This window comes from Bombus terrestris, chromosome 4, assembly GCF_910591885.1.
Source record: "Bombus terrestris chromosome 4, iyBomTerr1.2, whole genome shotgun sequence".
Classification (NCBI taxonomy): Eukaryota; Metazoa; Arthropoda; class Insecta; order Hymenoptera; family Apidae; genus Bombus; species Bombus terrestris.
Genome location: NC_063272.1, coordinates 12,114,764 through 12,131,546, shown reverse-complemented (window position 1 = coordinate 12,131,546; position 16,783 = coordinate 12,114,764). Strand labels below are relative to the sequence as shown.

The window sequence follows — 16,783 nt, the reverse complement described above, 5'->3', positions numbered from 1 at the left end:
CTATCCATCGACTACCTGTCCTTTCAGTCAGTCAATTAAATGAAAACGAAAAAGGTCCGAAGAAATGTTGCCAGAGGAACGCAACGCTATTCCAATATTCCCCGATATTTCGGTTCCAATATCCACGAAAGATCCCTGTCCGTTCGATTCAACAATGACACGTATCAGTAGGGGCGCTAGAGGGGGGACGCGCGATTCGTCAAGCTCTCATGACGTTCCGGTTAGCCGAGGTAAATCGTAGGGAGCACACGGTGGCAGAGGTTGAGAATCGCGTGTTAGAGAGAGGGTAGAGAGGCGAGTAGAGGCGATCGGTTCTCTCGGATCAGCTGTGAGAGCGGCGTGGCGCCGTGTGCCGCGGCTCTGACCCGCTGTCAGTTGCCCGAGCCCTGTGCTACGGTTAGGACCGTGCAATCGTCACCTTTTAACGAGCACGAGACAAGCTTGCGGGACCATCATCGAAACGACTGGGCTCTCACGGCCGCGTCGACTAGTCCTCGTTGCGAATCGCGTCGTTTCATCGATAAAGATTGACCACGGTCAATCGAAACACGGTACAACTTGGAGATCAGGATCAAACGAACGTCGTTGATACGTGAACTGCTCGTTGTCCACGGTCGATTTGTAGAACGTGAGTCGGATACACGGATTAGCGAAAGAAACAGGCAAGAGAGAAACAGTGATCGATCGCGTTCCGTTTCGATCGATCCGTGTCGGAGTACACCATCTGCTTGAAATCGTGCCCCATGATCGACTGGGATTTCTAAAGATCACGAGCCGCTCGTTGAAAGCTTGAAATTGCGCTTCGATCATCCGCGATCGTTGATCCTTACGTTTCGAACGTGTCGGCTTGAGGGAGAAAGAGATAAAGAAAGGGAGAGGAGATTGCCGGTTCGAACATCGTGGTGGTTTTTGTGGTGGAAAAGTGATTCGAGGTTAATCAAAGAGAAGCTCGACAAAGCCAAGGGCCGCATGCTTCGCTAACAAGTCTCAGGATGGTCTGGTAGAGGAGGAGCCTGGTGGTTCGATCGCGAGAAATGGCGTGCGGAATATCGTTCGAAGCGACTGCCACGAGCACGGTACTTTTCCTGCTGGTGAGTAGCATTCTTTAAATTATCGTGAACACGTGCATGTGTTTCATTTGGATAGCCGTTTCTAATAGATTTGATAAAATGGCCACCGGAAAGCGGCACTTTCACTTTTTACGCGAAGTCCTGTACGGCAGAATAGGTATACTCGTATTCCTAAAGCCTGGCTTTTTCATTGTTTATGGCGAAACGAACGTCACATCGCTCGTGGAAATACGTAATGTGTTGTACTCGTCGTCGAGAAGTTCGTTCATGTTCGGAATGTTAAATTTAAGAGGCGAGTTATCGGCTTTAAATCACTCGAGTTCGCGATGCTTTTGTTTACGTGCTCGAAAGACGAAGTTCGAACGTGAATTATTTTTACGAGCGGCTTAGCTCGTTCGTGTGGTCACTTGGTGTAAATATAAGTATCGCCGGTACGGTTGAGGTACTTTCGAGATGCATTGTACTGTACCTAAACGCTATGTTTGGTAAGAGTAACATTCACGGTGAACTCGGTGGAATTTAAACTTGATCGTACGTATACCTTAGACGCACACAATTTCGTGTGCTATCTCGTTCTGTAAGCTTTTAACCAGAGATCATTGACCCGTAGCGGTTTTAGTAGTATTAGTTGTATATTAAACGAATAAAATATTCTGCAATGAATAATAAGTAAATAGAAATATATATTGTACATATTTTATTATTTAGTAAATATATTTATTTGTTCATTATTGCCATTTACTCAGAATACACTAAATTAAATAGAGAGAGAATAATCTTCAATGTTTCTTGCTCAATTTCTTATTGATATTATTTAATTATTAATTAATTATTAAATAAAAAAAAGCTCGTGCATATTTATGAAAATGGATATTAATTGAAATCAGATGCATTTAAAAGAATGATATTTAATACCACTTCTTATAATCGAGATGCATTTACGAACATCAGATATAACATTAATATTTATAACTTCCTGATGTTTTAAGAATGCGTAATCTCATTTCAAGATTTTCAAAAATTACGAAACACTTATGCATCGTCAGATTTTATATTCTCGGTATATATACTATAATATAACTTATGTAATTTATAAAATAAAAAATCTCAACGACAATGTGCCTAAGAATAGTTGTCTGTTTCATAAATTACATTTACTTTAAATAACTCCAAATTACATCAGAGGCGTAAATGTCATGAATTCGCCAACATCAACCTTTGTTACGTCCTCAACGCGATCCGTCATACACTTTCTGAAACAACACCCTTTATATACAAACCGTGACATTTTGTCCGGTGATTTCATCAATGTTCCTATAGCACGTTTAACAATGTTTTACTTAATTTCAAAGTTGAGTATGTCTTTCGAAAGTAACTGTAGATACTGTAAGGTTCTATATAATAATATTCTATAATATTAAGTTAGTCTTGTAATTTTGTCTTAAAATATTATATTTTGCAACTATTTAATTATATTTTATAGTACGATGATTATATATTGTTAACGGATGAGCATTTTTTAGCAATACCGTGTTAAGAATGATGTGCAAATTACACCGACTGAAATTGTTAATTCAGGTATTTGCAATCATCCCTATTACAATAGACTTTCACCAAGACAGTAACGCCTATTGTTAAATTCTGCAATCATAAATCATCTCGCTGCCCTGTACGATCTTTCGTTTAGATAGTAATGGAACATTTATACGCGAAAAGTATCAGCGAAAGTTATCATAATTATCCAAATAATTAATTTTCAAAATATTCGAATTCTTCGTAGAACTTACTCACAAATTCAACTATATAATTGTGTTATAAAAAATTGTATTTCTATTTGTTTCTCCATATTCTAATTTCTAATATTTTGAAGCACTATAAATATGTATTAAACGACATGCAAATTTTTATTTCAAGCAACGAAGAACTAAAATAAATTGAATTCCATATGAGTACATTTCTATTCATATATTTACCACGGTATCACATATATAAAAAAAGATACTTGCACCACTCTTTCGCCAACTCTCTGAATTACCGATTCCTTAAAAATTTTCTGACATGCGGATCACAACCTACCCCACGACGACACACTTAACCACATCCGGCGGCACTACCGATCGAAGCAAGGTATCCAACCCGACCACTCGGCGATCACTCAAAAAGTCATTATCACGAACCCGTTAACATTAACCTTCACGCGCCTCGAGCGTGGACAGTCGCGCTGCCAAGAATACCTCTTCCTCGCACGCAAACCGTGACATTTCTCCGCTTGATTTCATCAATGTTGCCCCATCATATTTAATAACGTTCAACGCACTCTTACAACTTTTCTTAAGATGACAACTTCGTTAAGACATTGACTGTCACGCGAATTTTATATATCTTGCCCTTGCTGTTGCGATCCATTGGAACATACTATGCCATAATATTTCACTTTTGCAAATCGCATACTATTTCACTTTTCTTCTGACAATGTTATCCAAATCATGAATTTTTATTTAGCCGACGAAACTCATCTTACGTTGATTATTCTAAAAAATTTAGTCACGTGGGTCATCGATAATCACCGTGACAGTCAACGCGTTAATCGTTAGAGAGCGTTATTCTATTATGGCTGTAACAAAACTATCCTATCTCGATGCGTGCAAGAGAATCTGGTGGCATTCACACACAGCATGACACACGCATCGGTAGGTGTACGACTAGAGTCAAGGATACAGGCGTTATCTCGCCGGTGATTGCTATACTTCACGCAGGATACACAGCGAGTGGACGATTGTGCATGCTCGACCGAGGTTCACGTGCAAATGCACACACGTCGTCGCCGGTGAACGCTACTCTCGTTATGCAAGCTGGTGGAATGTTAAGCTGCCATGGTTCCTTTGGAAGATTACGCTTCGATGATTTATCTTGTGCAATGGAACTCGCAAGCACAGCTAGTTGGAACGTTTTAGACGAGATCCTGTCATGTCAAAAATCGGTGGAAAGGTTCGATTCGTGATTAGCCGTGTCGCTTAATCCATTAAGCGTCAGCGTTGCGTTAAGTCAACATTTCATTGGTTATTCTTTGCCAGTCCATTCACACGATGGAATTTTACTTCTCAACGGCGCGTTGATTAAGAGAAATTCAAACGATTTGCTTAAAATTTCTCCATTGTTATTCCTCCTTCCATCTAGATTCCATAATACTATAGAATTTGAAGGAATTGGAATGTTTAGAGCATAACGATGAAAATATATTCTACGTACAAGTATTTTTATGAGTAAAAGTAGGATTCTAACATGATATAATTGAACATGAGAACCGCTTATTAGATCCAAAGATATAAGCCTGTTAAATGTGGATTATAAATTGACGAATTCTCGTAAAACACCAGAGGTACAATTACATGAAAGCAAAATTTCAATATTTTCCATATTTTAATGTTTCCCAATATTTTAATATTATGTCAAACGATATCGTTAGAGTTATAAAAATGTTGTAACGATATATGTTTAGTTGCAACAATAAATAAAATAACAATTTTTATCGTATCAAATTGCATAATTCTGTATAACAATGCATTCGCTTAAATTTCGGTGACACTTGACGTTAAGTACAAACTTATTGTCCGCTCGTTGCAACGAATAAAATACGAGTAATCGATATTCTTTTCACGCATTCCTTGAAACGCCAGTTCGCAAATTTTGTACATTGCACTCACTTTCTCTGCACGTATTGGAAGAATATAAATCATTGCATTAAATTCACCGACCATTGTAACGCATCGTAACGTCCTATTCTTCGGAGAAACTGGAAACCTTCGCGTTAACCTAATAATGCTTCCTTTGAACTTGCAAAGTAAATCCTACACGCGTTCTATATAAGTATCGTATATTTCTGTAGCATGACATAGTGCATCTATTTATATAAACGTTTTATATGTAAATTTTAGTACAATACCATTCTTCAGTGTCTCGCAAAGCTTTTCCACAGACACGCTTGATGATAGTTTAGATATATTATATAAATAGTAGGATCTCGTGTGCATTTATTACGCTCTTGTAATGAACAAATAGCATGCTGTGCTTGCACAATACCTAACTACTGTAGCTATTATTCTCGCACTTCAATATTTAGTCATAAACATCTCGTTGCTTGTACTCGACCGAAATAACAAAACGTTAAACTGATTCTTACGCGTATATTCTAATTGTGTGTTTATAGAACGTATCTCGTACATTAATTAATCATAATCGCTTACAATTAAGCAGCTAGTGGCTTAGGTAGGTACTAATCATTCTAATAATTACACGAGTTTCTCATTATAGTACAAGTATAATAGAGATACCCGTAACGAGTATCTGCACGTAATTATCTTTCATTGTAATGTTTCTTTAACCCTTTTAGTAGTATGTAAAATGTTTCACAATGTACGTGTATTATGCTCTGCTTACTTATTACTACACTGCGAATATCTATACATTTATGAGCAACTTAAAGGTATAAAAATGTATATGATATACAAAAATATACAAAATACCAAAAGTAAAATATACATTGTAGTACCATAATGTTTAATGAATTAGTATTTTGTTCTAGAATATATGCACCGTTTCTTTCGCTATTTTTTTAATAACTGCAACGCTTTCTATAGTTTTTGTATAGAATATTTGATTTCCTTCTCTGGTAGAAATTTCTTAAAGCTAAGATCAGTTTTTCGAAGGACTTCATTTTCTTCTGAATGAATCGAACTTTTCTACATCCATCGTCCAATTGTGAAGCTTCCACTCAAATCTACTCCAACTGGAAACCAGCGTATTGTTCAAAATGACTGCTTTCCAGCGTCAGTGTGTTTCTCCATTGTTTTTAAAATTCCCAGCTCGTCAGTGTCCTGTGTTCGTTCGAGTCGAAAAACTGAAGATTCCGTCAGGACAATACCGCTGTGGCGTCCATTCGAATTCCTGACGCAACACTCGCGATGTCCCGGAGCTAAATAAGAACAATTAAAAGCTCGTATTACTGTATCGCGGCCAAAGAGAAAAGTCGAAGGAATTCAAGACAAGTGGGATAGCATCTGGGGAGGTCAGCCGAGGCAACGTGCGGGCCTCAGCGAGGAATATGTGTGTGCACGTGGCAAGAATCGCACGAGAGTATCGAGCTTCGTCACGCAAGTGTAATTAGCGGCTGTAAAAGGGCGCCTGGCGGCCGATAGTAGTAACAAGAATTTCGGAGATTAACGACCGATTAACGCAATTAATCGGCCATGCTTCTTTGAAAAGTATTCGGCATGAACGCCTGATTAATAATCCACACGGCGCTTTTGATAATTACGAAGTGGCTGGTCTCGATGCTCTGATTTCTATAAATGACTCGTAGCTGGTTACTGAAGGAGGATGGAGGAAAAATGAGATCAAAATTTCGATTACGAGATAAGATTGTTTGTTGTGTTTTTTATGAGGCGAATTTATACTGCGAGATGATGTGGCCATCTTGTTAGGGATTGTGATTAATATCTTGCTCGGGGGTATTGCATAATATTTTGGCAATGATATTTTTAATGTTTTGTAATAAATTATATGGTTTTTTGTATTATATATCGGTTAGTAGGAAACTTTGTGAGGATTTATTTAGAGGGTTTCGCTATATTTTTTGTAATTTCAGTCGAAGTGATTTAAATCGTTTAGAATAATTCCCTGATATAATTTTGAATAGACATGTAGTAGTTTGCAGTGTTAGTTGTGTTGGTTGTTCTATTTTCGGATTGTTTCTAAATAAAGTTAAATTTTCGCAATGAGAAAATGCGAAAGGATAAGACGCATAATATTATATAGAAAGTGTTTCCGTTCTATTGAATTTACCATAACATTTAAATACGAACAAACATATTTTCCGTGTCATTTGATAGTACTTTCTTACGACTGCAAAAATTTGATACTATAAAATTATCCATTTTCGTCATATAAATTACCGAAGCTTGAAAAACTAGAAACCTTCAAATATTAAACACGAAATGAAAGCTAGAAATATTTCAATATTCATAAAACAAATCCATCAATTCTTCTCCGCGGTTCATTTACCACGTCAATAATCCGACGAGCTTCGTCTTTTTCTCAAAGTGACCTGGTCGAATTAAGACGCAACAAAGATGAACAGCAGCATGATTCGAACGTTAAAAGCGACACCTTGAAACATTCGAATGCTTTTTAATTCGTCCGCGGCTGCAATACGCGGCACTCCGGTGCAAAGTTTAATTAGTGGAGCATGCAGAAGCACGTTCAAAGGTCCAAGATAATTGGATAACGAGCAGTTTAAAAGACGATATGCCGCGGTTAAAAAAGAGCAAACGAAGGTTACCGGCCATGGGGAAGTGACGACAAACGATATAGACCGTGCGAGCCTGTCCCGGTTAATTAAATCGCGAAACGGCTGGAACAACGGGGTCCTGGAACTTGGCGAAAATTGATACCAACTGCTGATACACCCTGCTGTGTTAACGAGTGACCACCAATGTCCGGTTGGTGGCAAAAACTGGTGTACATTTGATGCTTGCGATAACTCCTTTAAGTATGTTCGGCGGAGACGCGCGAGACGGTAGTGATCATGAATAAAAATGCGCGTGTCGCGTTTCGTAATGCCTGTATAGACGATGTTGCTACGTTTTGATCGCCTATGCCTTGGTTAATATCGCGAATCTCGAACGCGAAGCAAAATTTTGATGAGCCTTGCAAATCAGATTTTACACTGATACTCGATGTTATTTAGAGCAGAATTTGCAGCATTAATATGACAGTACATAACGTTTCTATGTGCGGCACTGTAGGTTTGTAATAGTGGTAAATTTTAGCAATGGAGCTCAATGTTTGTTTACCCTGTTAATTGAGATAATCGAATTTAAGTTTGGTACATAGTAATTTATTTATGTTTTTCAATGTAAAATTGTACCATTAATTTTGTAATAAAATGTATCATCTCCATATTTATACTAGATAAAAGAAACTTGTATATGAATAGTTTGTTACATGTAAAATGATTAATTTGATAAACACGTAAATTGTACTTAGAATATAATAGCTAAGTATGCTATTAGATTACGTTGAAAGATACATATTTAGTGATGCAACAGTAACAAAGAAAAATGTTTCTGTGCTGTTATAATATAATTATATTTGTAAAAATCGTAGAATACATCGTTCTATCGATCTAAGAGAAATGTGCCTATATAATGAATAAATAATACCTAGAAATGATCATAAACAATGGAATATAGTAATTTCAATAACTAATAAATCCTATCATCTAAACAAAATACTGCATAAGTAACATAGTAAGCCAAAGTTCCTCTACAGATACAAGTATGTACATACAACTTGAACTCAATATCTCAGTGCAATATCCCTTTGCGCAATTCCTTACGCAATTTTGCCTCGCGTATGTAAGCCGCAGTGCAAACAAGACTCCTCCAGCGAGAAGAATAGAACGCATCCCTGCGAGTGACCCGTACGTCTCAGATCGTCGATTGAAATGCCACAGAGGGCGCAGTTCGAAAAATTGAACAGCGGGCAGACTCTTTGTACAAAGAGAAAAAGTTCTTCGACGGGGGGTAGACATAAAACCCGTTTAATAGAGGATGACGCGTTTTCCACGCGTGTCACGGCTCGTGGCCTTTGTTCAAAGGTTATAGTGACCGAAGGTCATGGTCAAAGGGGACGATCTTAGCCGACCAGACGATTGCACGTGAAATTGATGTTCTACCTACTGGATTATATTGAATTATTATTAATTACGATTATTACCAGCTCGTACCATGCTTGTGATTAATGCTTGGATTTCAAAGATACATTCTCTTTATCCTTTTTGTCTGAGGTGTCTCTTGCAGGTAGAAATCATCTGCTATTTTTTTTTTTTTTTTAATTTATATATTGCTTCGCGTTATATGGACGTTGCTACAATTTGTTGCATAGCTGACATTATTTATACGGACTTATGGTGCCGATAAAAGGTTCAGATTCGGTAGGTATGTTTCAGTAGGAAGCAGTAAGATAAGCTGTGACAAAGATAAGCCGTATATCATTCGTGTTAATGACGAGTTAGTAAATTGTAATTCATTTTGTGTGGTATCTTAAAGTAATTAAAGTTAAGGTAATTAAATGTGATATGGTAAGTTTAATTTTGCCATTTGCTCTGTTTGTCATGTATCATTAATAATTGAATTTGTGAAAATAGGTGTGACTGAAACGACTTTTAATTTATCACTGATCAAATACCATGTAATTTATATTATAATCAAACTATGTTAAAGGTTCTAAAAGACACTAATGTTTCTAAATGCTAGCGACTCAAAATGTTCATAACAGATCTTCCAAGCTTCGTCATGTTTATTTGTCGATGACAAGTTATTCTCTATCAACTTGACCTAACACGTTCATCCTTTTATCAGATTCGCATATAATTAGCGATAGCATCGCCTTGGGATATTCATCGTATTTTTCTTCGCTTTCTTTTTCTTAATATTCCTATAATAGAGAGTAAATAATAATTATCAGCTTCATCTGAGAAGAGGAAAAATATTCGCTACTGTTACGGATCACATATGTTCATGAGAATATACCACGCATTCCAGAGGTTGCAAAAAATGCGCATAAATCACTACACTCCGGTCACTACCTTACGGTTCTGTGTTTGACATTCGGTGATGCACCTATATGAAAGAACGAATGCCTGATTGACATTGAAAGATCGCGTTGAACTTCAATCTGCCGTTTTTCTGGCTCTTGTTTTGCCACAATGTCACGTAAAATTCTGCAACGTGATAATTAAGCGCCGTTTTCTTATACATCGATATATAAATTTCATATTTTGATTACTTCGTTAATTATAACTGCTTATCCTTCATCATCGTTAATTATAATTTTTTTTATTTCCGGTACTCGATGTATCGGCGCTTAAACGTTTATAAGTTAACCTGAATTATAGATTTAATAAAATATGTGGCAAAATTAACGGCATACGATATTTGATGCTACAATTTGACGTAAATGTATAAAATAGTTTTTTATCGATCCAATAATAGCGATAATTAAGGTATCGACAAACTTCTTCTTGAGATCCTTATACTAATAAATGACTTACATTGATTATAAGAAGTATTGGCATATTTTCTTATTCGACAATGAAACGTTTTTTATCAGATTTACATTTACATTACATTTTTTCAGATTCAGATTTACATTACACGATAATAACAAAACTAATAAATGAATAGGTATTAAATTGATTTCGTTAGCGTGTAATGGGAAAAGCTTCGTGGAACGGATTGCGCTAGGAGAAAGAAAGAAAAAGGGTAAACAGAAGAAACGATCCAGTTCTGTAGGAAACGTCAGGTCAATTTCACGCGGGCCACTTTTTACTCGTCGTTAAAATCCCGCAGCCTTGCGCGTTGTTTCTAGAAACCATCGGTGAAAACCGGTCCATCGATATTACGAGAAACTTTATAGTCCTCTTCTTGGCATCGGTCGTCGATGTTTCGCAGGATGATCGCAACGGTACACTAGAAAAGAGATCACGAAGACCGTTCTGCTACTAGATTCCACTGTTTCGTCTTTGTCGAGCGTTGATTGTCGAAGAGTGTTTTTACGACACTTGGTTGCAGTCCAACTCGTAAATGACCGCTGGAGAACATTCGTCGGTGGAAAGATTGAGATAATAATAATTTCGAGGGAACATTTGGACGGTAGTGCAGGGTTGAAACGATGATGGCGTGAAAGATCATGAAAGCGTAAAATCTGACGATTCTTAAGGTTAGTCTAGCGTGTCTGCAGGTTGAATACTAGCAATAGGTCACAGAATCTGGTACAGTAGATCAGGCTTTAATAGGGATGGCAGTAATTTACGGTATAGATTGCTTTAACGAGAATTTTAAATGAGATTTATCGGCTTAATTTCACAAGCTCTCACGGCTCTCTTCTCAATTCTGTTTTGTTGCAAGATTTTATACTGGAATCATTATTTCAATTGAATTTAACGTATGACATGAATTAATATCGTGTACATGTATTCTTTGATATCAGCGTTTGTAATAGACTGGTAGAAATTAATACAAATTCTTTACATAAAACGAATTAGGAAACTTAATTTTGTATTTATGTTTAATTTACTTCAGGTATACAGAGGAAGACGAAAGCATTCACGTTGTTTAAATACTGAAATAGAAAGAGTAACATTTTTTTATATTATCAGATATATCGAAATATATACGAAACATCGGGACTTTCAGTCCCAAAAGAGGATCGTAGAATAGGCATATCATACAGTGATTACATGATAATACTACGCGTGCCTGATTCGGCGTAGGTCGATGATAAGTGTTGTGACATCTAGGTACTATATGTTGAAAGTTAGGTGAAAATTCGTGGGAAGACTGATTAGTGATTTCTACTTGCAAATTAATCCGAATCTTTTGGTCAGCTGGATACATTGGAATGCCAGACGTGTCCCACATCACTCCTCGTAACTGTGCTCTGCCACAACGTAACAGAAACTTTCGTAACGCTCGAGTTCCGGCAATATCTCTATCGATCTTTCATCAAACCTTACGTTTATACTTGTAACACTTTTTCTCTCTTGCTGGAAGTTTGAATTGTTTTAGCAAGAGTGAAACGATATTGAAATCGAATCGATACTGTTACAACATGAAATGTAAATTACAAAAGATCGTACTACATGATTTAGTAAACTAAACGCCAGTGGGAAGTAGAATATATGTATACCTAGTAGGATTTGAATGCAGAGTAATTTAGATTATTTGTATATAGCTAATAAAAATTAATGCAAACATATAATACGAATGCCACAGATAAAAAATACGATGAGACACATTTTGCGTGTTCTAAAAAGAGTCATATTTATAAGATAAGCCGAATTTCCCAATCTATGGATAACGTAATACATCAACTATTATCAAGCATGTTCTATTGGAATGCAAAATATAGGAAGTTGCGAGAAAAATAATAAATTTGCCACACAGAATGAACAGCTTATTAAATTCAATGGAAAATTTAATAAATCTAACACTATTTCGAAATTGTAAATTACCAGATATTAGTTCACGATTTAGATATAAACTGTACAGCGTTGCTAATGATCTTCCATAATGTGGAACCAATAAAACAATTATTTTCAATATGTTCAATCAATTTTACATGAATACTATCTTTTCATTTGATTTTATCGAAAAAGTCATTGAGTCGCTTAGAAATTGTCCATAACCGAATTCGCCCTATTACAAGACAGATTACCTCACTCAAATCTCCATTTCTTATCGTCTGTTTTAAATGAGATAACAATTGACAATGTTTGCGATAATTTCCTGTCAGTTTCTGAAGTTACTTAGATATTTAAATTTTCACATTGTTGAACAGGGATGCATAAAAAAAATCAGCCTTCACAAGCATATTATTTTCGCATTCCTTTACAGTTCGCCACCAAAAGAACAATAAAATTCAACTATTTCTAACTTCTTTGCACAATTTCATAACATCGTCATGGGATTACGCGACACTATACCAATCCCAACTGGTGGAAAGTGCCGTTGTCTGTCCCGCAAGAATATTCCCAGTATCCAGGATGCATTTCTTTCTCCTGTCTGCGACCGCAAAATCTCGATGCGAGTTTCTTGTAAAGCTTGTAACGCTCTGTCAACGTTCCGCTGAAACGTCGCGCATAATGCGTGGCTTCTTATTAACCTTGTTAAACGTCGGCAGAAGGTGGCGGTGCCTCGATAAGGAAGCGGAAGAACGGAGAAGATAGGTCTGTAGGTTCGATGTACCGTTAAGAAGCATTAGGGGACGCGCGGAATTTGCGCGTTGTATTGTAGCGAATGTGTACCTAAGGTCGCGGCGGCTTGATAACGGTACAGTGTAACGGCGAAAACGGCGAGTGTTTTTCGTCTATAGCACCGTTCAGCCTGGAAAAAATGTTAGCCAGATTTTGTATGCCGGGAGGTCGTCGTATTTTCTTGAGATCAAGGATTATCTCGCAAGACTGAGAGAAACACGAGAGACGAGGTTTAAAAGCTTTTGTGGAATTTAATGCGTGTTCTATAGAGGCGAATAAAATTTTAATAATGCATTCCGAAGATAAGATACGAACTTTCGTATGGTTGAGAAGACTAATTTGATAATCACGGATTTACATGTTTATCCTTATAAGTTAATAGGATATTTATTTTAGAAAATTACGTGGGTACCTATCTTATAGCGTTATCAAATCCTATCTTTCCGTATTACTATAAATTCTTGGTTTAAAACATCGGTTTTAAACATTGGTTTGATTTTAGAATGGTGAATCTTTGTTTAATTAGACATTCCATAATGGGTATCCTATTATAAACACTGGAAGAAAATATTTGTAAAATCATATTAAACGTATTGCGATATATATTTTCTTATATTTAATAATTAATAAAAGATTGAATATATTTAGAACGCAATTCTCTAGTTGCATTTAATGTATTCGAAAATTTAACATCAGTTTCATCGAAACAAGTGTATAGATTGTTTAATTAGTCCATAACTTGTTAAGGTACCATATCGTGCATATGCAGCGATAGATGTAATCAAAATGTCAAGTAATTTGTAGGACAATGAAATTATTCTTTATTGTAATGTAATCATTCTCAATTCACCCTTTACTTTAAGCACTCATAAGTATATAAGATTTAAATTTGATTGACCCATAAGGAATTTTTAAAGTCGTACAATGATATGATGCAGCACTTTGCCCTTGTTGTCACATGAGAACGAATCACAGACAACGATCCCTTACCCTCATTTCCTGTGTCACCAATGAGGAACATCCGTCGATAGTTCATAACAAGAACGAAGTGCTTTTGTTTATTACTAATTCCGCCTGGTGTATTGTCAAGTTCCTGTCATTGCACGACCAAATGTTCATCGCGACAAATTGATTCAATCTACTTTTCTCTACACAATACCTCGTCGGTCATACTCGAGTCAGTTTCCTTTTATAATCCTTTGAATCTCGAATGGTATCGTTGTTTTTTCCACGACATTTTTACTCCGGATATTTGAATAATTAATTAATAAATAATTAAGATATCAAATGGTATCACAATGTCTGTCATGATGAATTATCATAAAAATTTGTTGCAATGTTTCATTGTTTTTATTGCTGTTACTACTAGACAACAATTATCGTGAAAATGAATTTTCCAAACTGGTTCGTAAATCGAGAAATTTTTCAATCAAATTTCATTCGCACATAAATTCATTTGGATTCAAAAATAATTAAATGGAACTATTATTATTGTTTATTTCAATATATGTATCATATATTATATGCAGGAATTCTTTTTTGTCGCTGATATAAAATGCAGTTCATTTGCATAACTTTTATAGGAACCGCAACGATATATGTTTACATTTTTATAGCAAAGCAATGCAAAATAATGCAAATTAGTCCACATTGGAATGAGAAGTTATGGGTGGCGCCTAAGCGGTTGTCTCAAAAAGATGAGTAGACATATTATTACCGTCAAAAAGAAGGAACGAAAGAAACATAGGTAGTTAAATTAGTCTGCAAAATATTTACTGTCTAGCATAAAATAACAAATGCGTAACTCTGTGAATATGTTAAAATAAACTAATTTTTAGGTGAAACAAAAAACTATTCCTGTTCGTTCGTTTTATTCTTTACGTTATTGAATACTCGTAGTCAATATTATTGTTATAAGAATCTGTATCGGACAAAAACAAAATTTCCCAATTATTTGAATGTTTTGATGAAATCGAAAATACAAAAAAATCCATTGATGCATTAACAATTAATTTCATAGTTATTCCTCACTAATTGTGTCTAGTATTCTTAGACTCGTTGCCCTGTCATGTAATAATCTTTGTTAATTGTTAATGTGAAATTACTACAATATACCATAATTGGAATTCAAGTAAGAAACCTTTCTCTTTTTCTCCAAACTTGATGGCGGTATAATGTTATTTCATTTCACTTTTAATTCTAACAAAGATCGTTCCATTGCATCCATAAATTACAAAAATAAAAAGTTACATTATCTGGAAAATAATAATACTACCACGATAACATGATCGATAACCGCCTCATCTCTCTCAATCTTCCATAAAAGTATCTTTCGTGAATACCAGTAACACTCACTACATAAAAATTCTCCCAAATCATTCGAGCATCTTATAACTAACTGCTAAAAGAAGAAGCCAAGCGGAATCAACAATCAAGTTGCCTGTACCACAAGAGGGCAAACAACCAAAAAACGCAGTAACCAAAAAATAGAATATTAGAAATGAAGAGAAGCACAAGATTAAAAGTGTTGGGGAATGTCGGCGGGATCAGAAACGCGCGTTCCAAAGTGCGAAACTTTCGCCGCGCGAACAATTCTGGAAATAATGTATGGTGGGCCACACTCGGGGCGACGGACGTGCTCGTGTCGGCCGTATAGGATGGCGCCAGGTATTTTTAGACTCGTACGATAACAACGACCAGTCGGATTCCAAGAGAATAACTGTCCCAGGCAAACGAACCACCTTGCAAAATCCTGCTGTCGCTCCAAGATCGTCACGCGGCATCGCTTACAACCACCCCCGCGTCTAGGTTTCTCGCCACGCTTCGCGTCGCTGCGATATAAAGCTCGAGAAATGTCTGCCTACAGCTCGCTGGCCTCGCTATAACTCACTGTGTTTTAACTCTAAAAGTGTAACGCGGCACTCAAGCGAACCGTTAAATATACAGTGTGTTTCGTAGCTGTAAAACCATCTAAAACTCACAGTTTTTATATGCGTGTTTCATTACGTGTAACGAAGTATCGGGGAACAACTCGTACATTTTAATTGAAGATAATTTTAAAAAGTTAAGAATCTAAGGTTTATTTGCTTGCTTTCTAACAAAGATAGATTATGTAAACTGGAAAAATGAAAAACGAGTTACTACAGCTCATTCCTAAGTATAGAAACAACGTGACAGAATATTCTAATATAAAGAAATGGAGCTCAGAACGAATTAAAATGAAATTCCAACAGTAACTTTTATAAGTTTGATGACTAGAAGTAGCTGTACTACATTTTGTATATCTCGTACTTGTATAAGAATTATATTATATAGTTATGTTATATGTTATATATTTGTAAAATAGATGGCTCTTTAACATCTGTATTAGGATTATGTCAATATCTATTTTTTTACTAGATTATTTCCTCCTATCATTTCTATCTATTTATCTTTTTCACACATCTTGTAACATGAGATATTATTCTCAACTTTAATTTTCTAGTTATTTAAATAAATTATTTAAGCGGATCTTTTAAGGGTCTTATCTTAAGAGATTATGCATCCACAATAATTTATACAATTCCGCCACACAGTTATACACGTTTACAAGCCAAAGTCGTAAAAATGGTTTCCATATATCGACCAAGTATGCAAGTGGTTCCACATAAATCGTTTAAAGTAACGTTAATATCGCTCACTTTTTATCTCATTCTTTATCGGAACTCGTTAAAAAGCTATTAAAACATAATGCAAATTGACGTCATTGTTTTTAAACACACCGTGATTCACGTTAACATCGATCGATATAGGTTCTTCTGTCATGTAGCATCGACATAAAACTAAAGAATTTTAACGAAATCATCAGTAGATCCAGCTCAGACCAATCTGACGATCAAACAAAGAGATAAACGTTCAC

General features: G+C 36.0%; 1 protein-coding gene across 1 annotated transcript in view; it reads left to right on the top strand.

The window, feature by feature from the left end:
* The first annotated feature begins 304 nt into the window (after positions 1-304).
* The window catches only part of LOC100643759 (uncharacterized protein DDB_G0271670), a 69,481-nt gene continuing 53,002 nt past the window's right edge, over positions 305-16,783 (top strand). Inside the window, exon 1 of the mRNA XM_012308014.3 lies at positions 305-1,091. Within this exon, the coding sequence (XP_012163404.2) occupies positions 1,035-1,091 (57 nt within the window). The 5' untranslated portion in view covers positions 305-1,034. The remainder of the gene's footprint in view (positions 1,092-16,783) is intronic.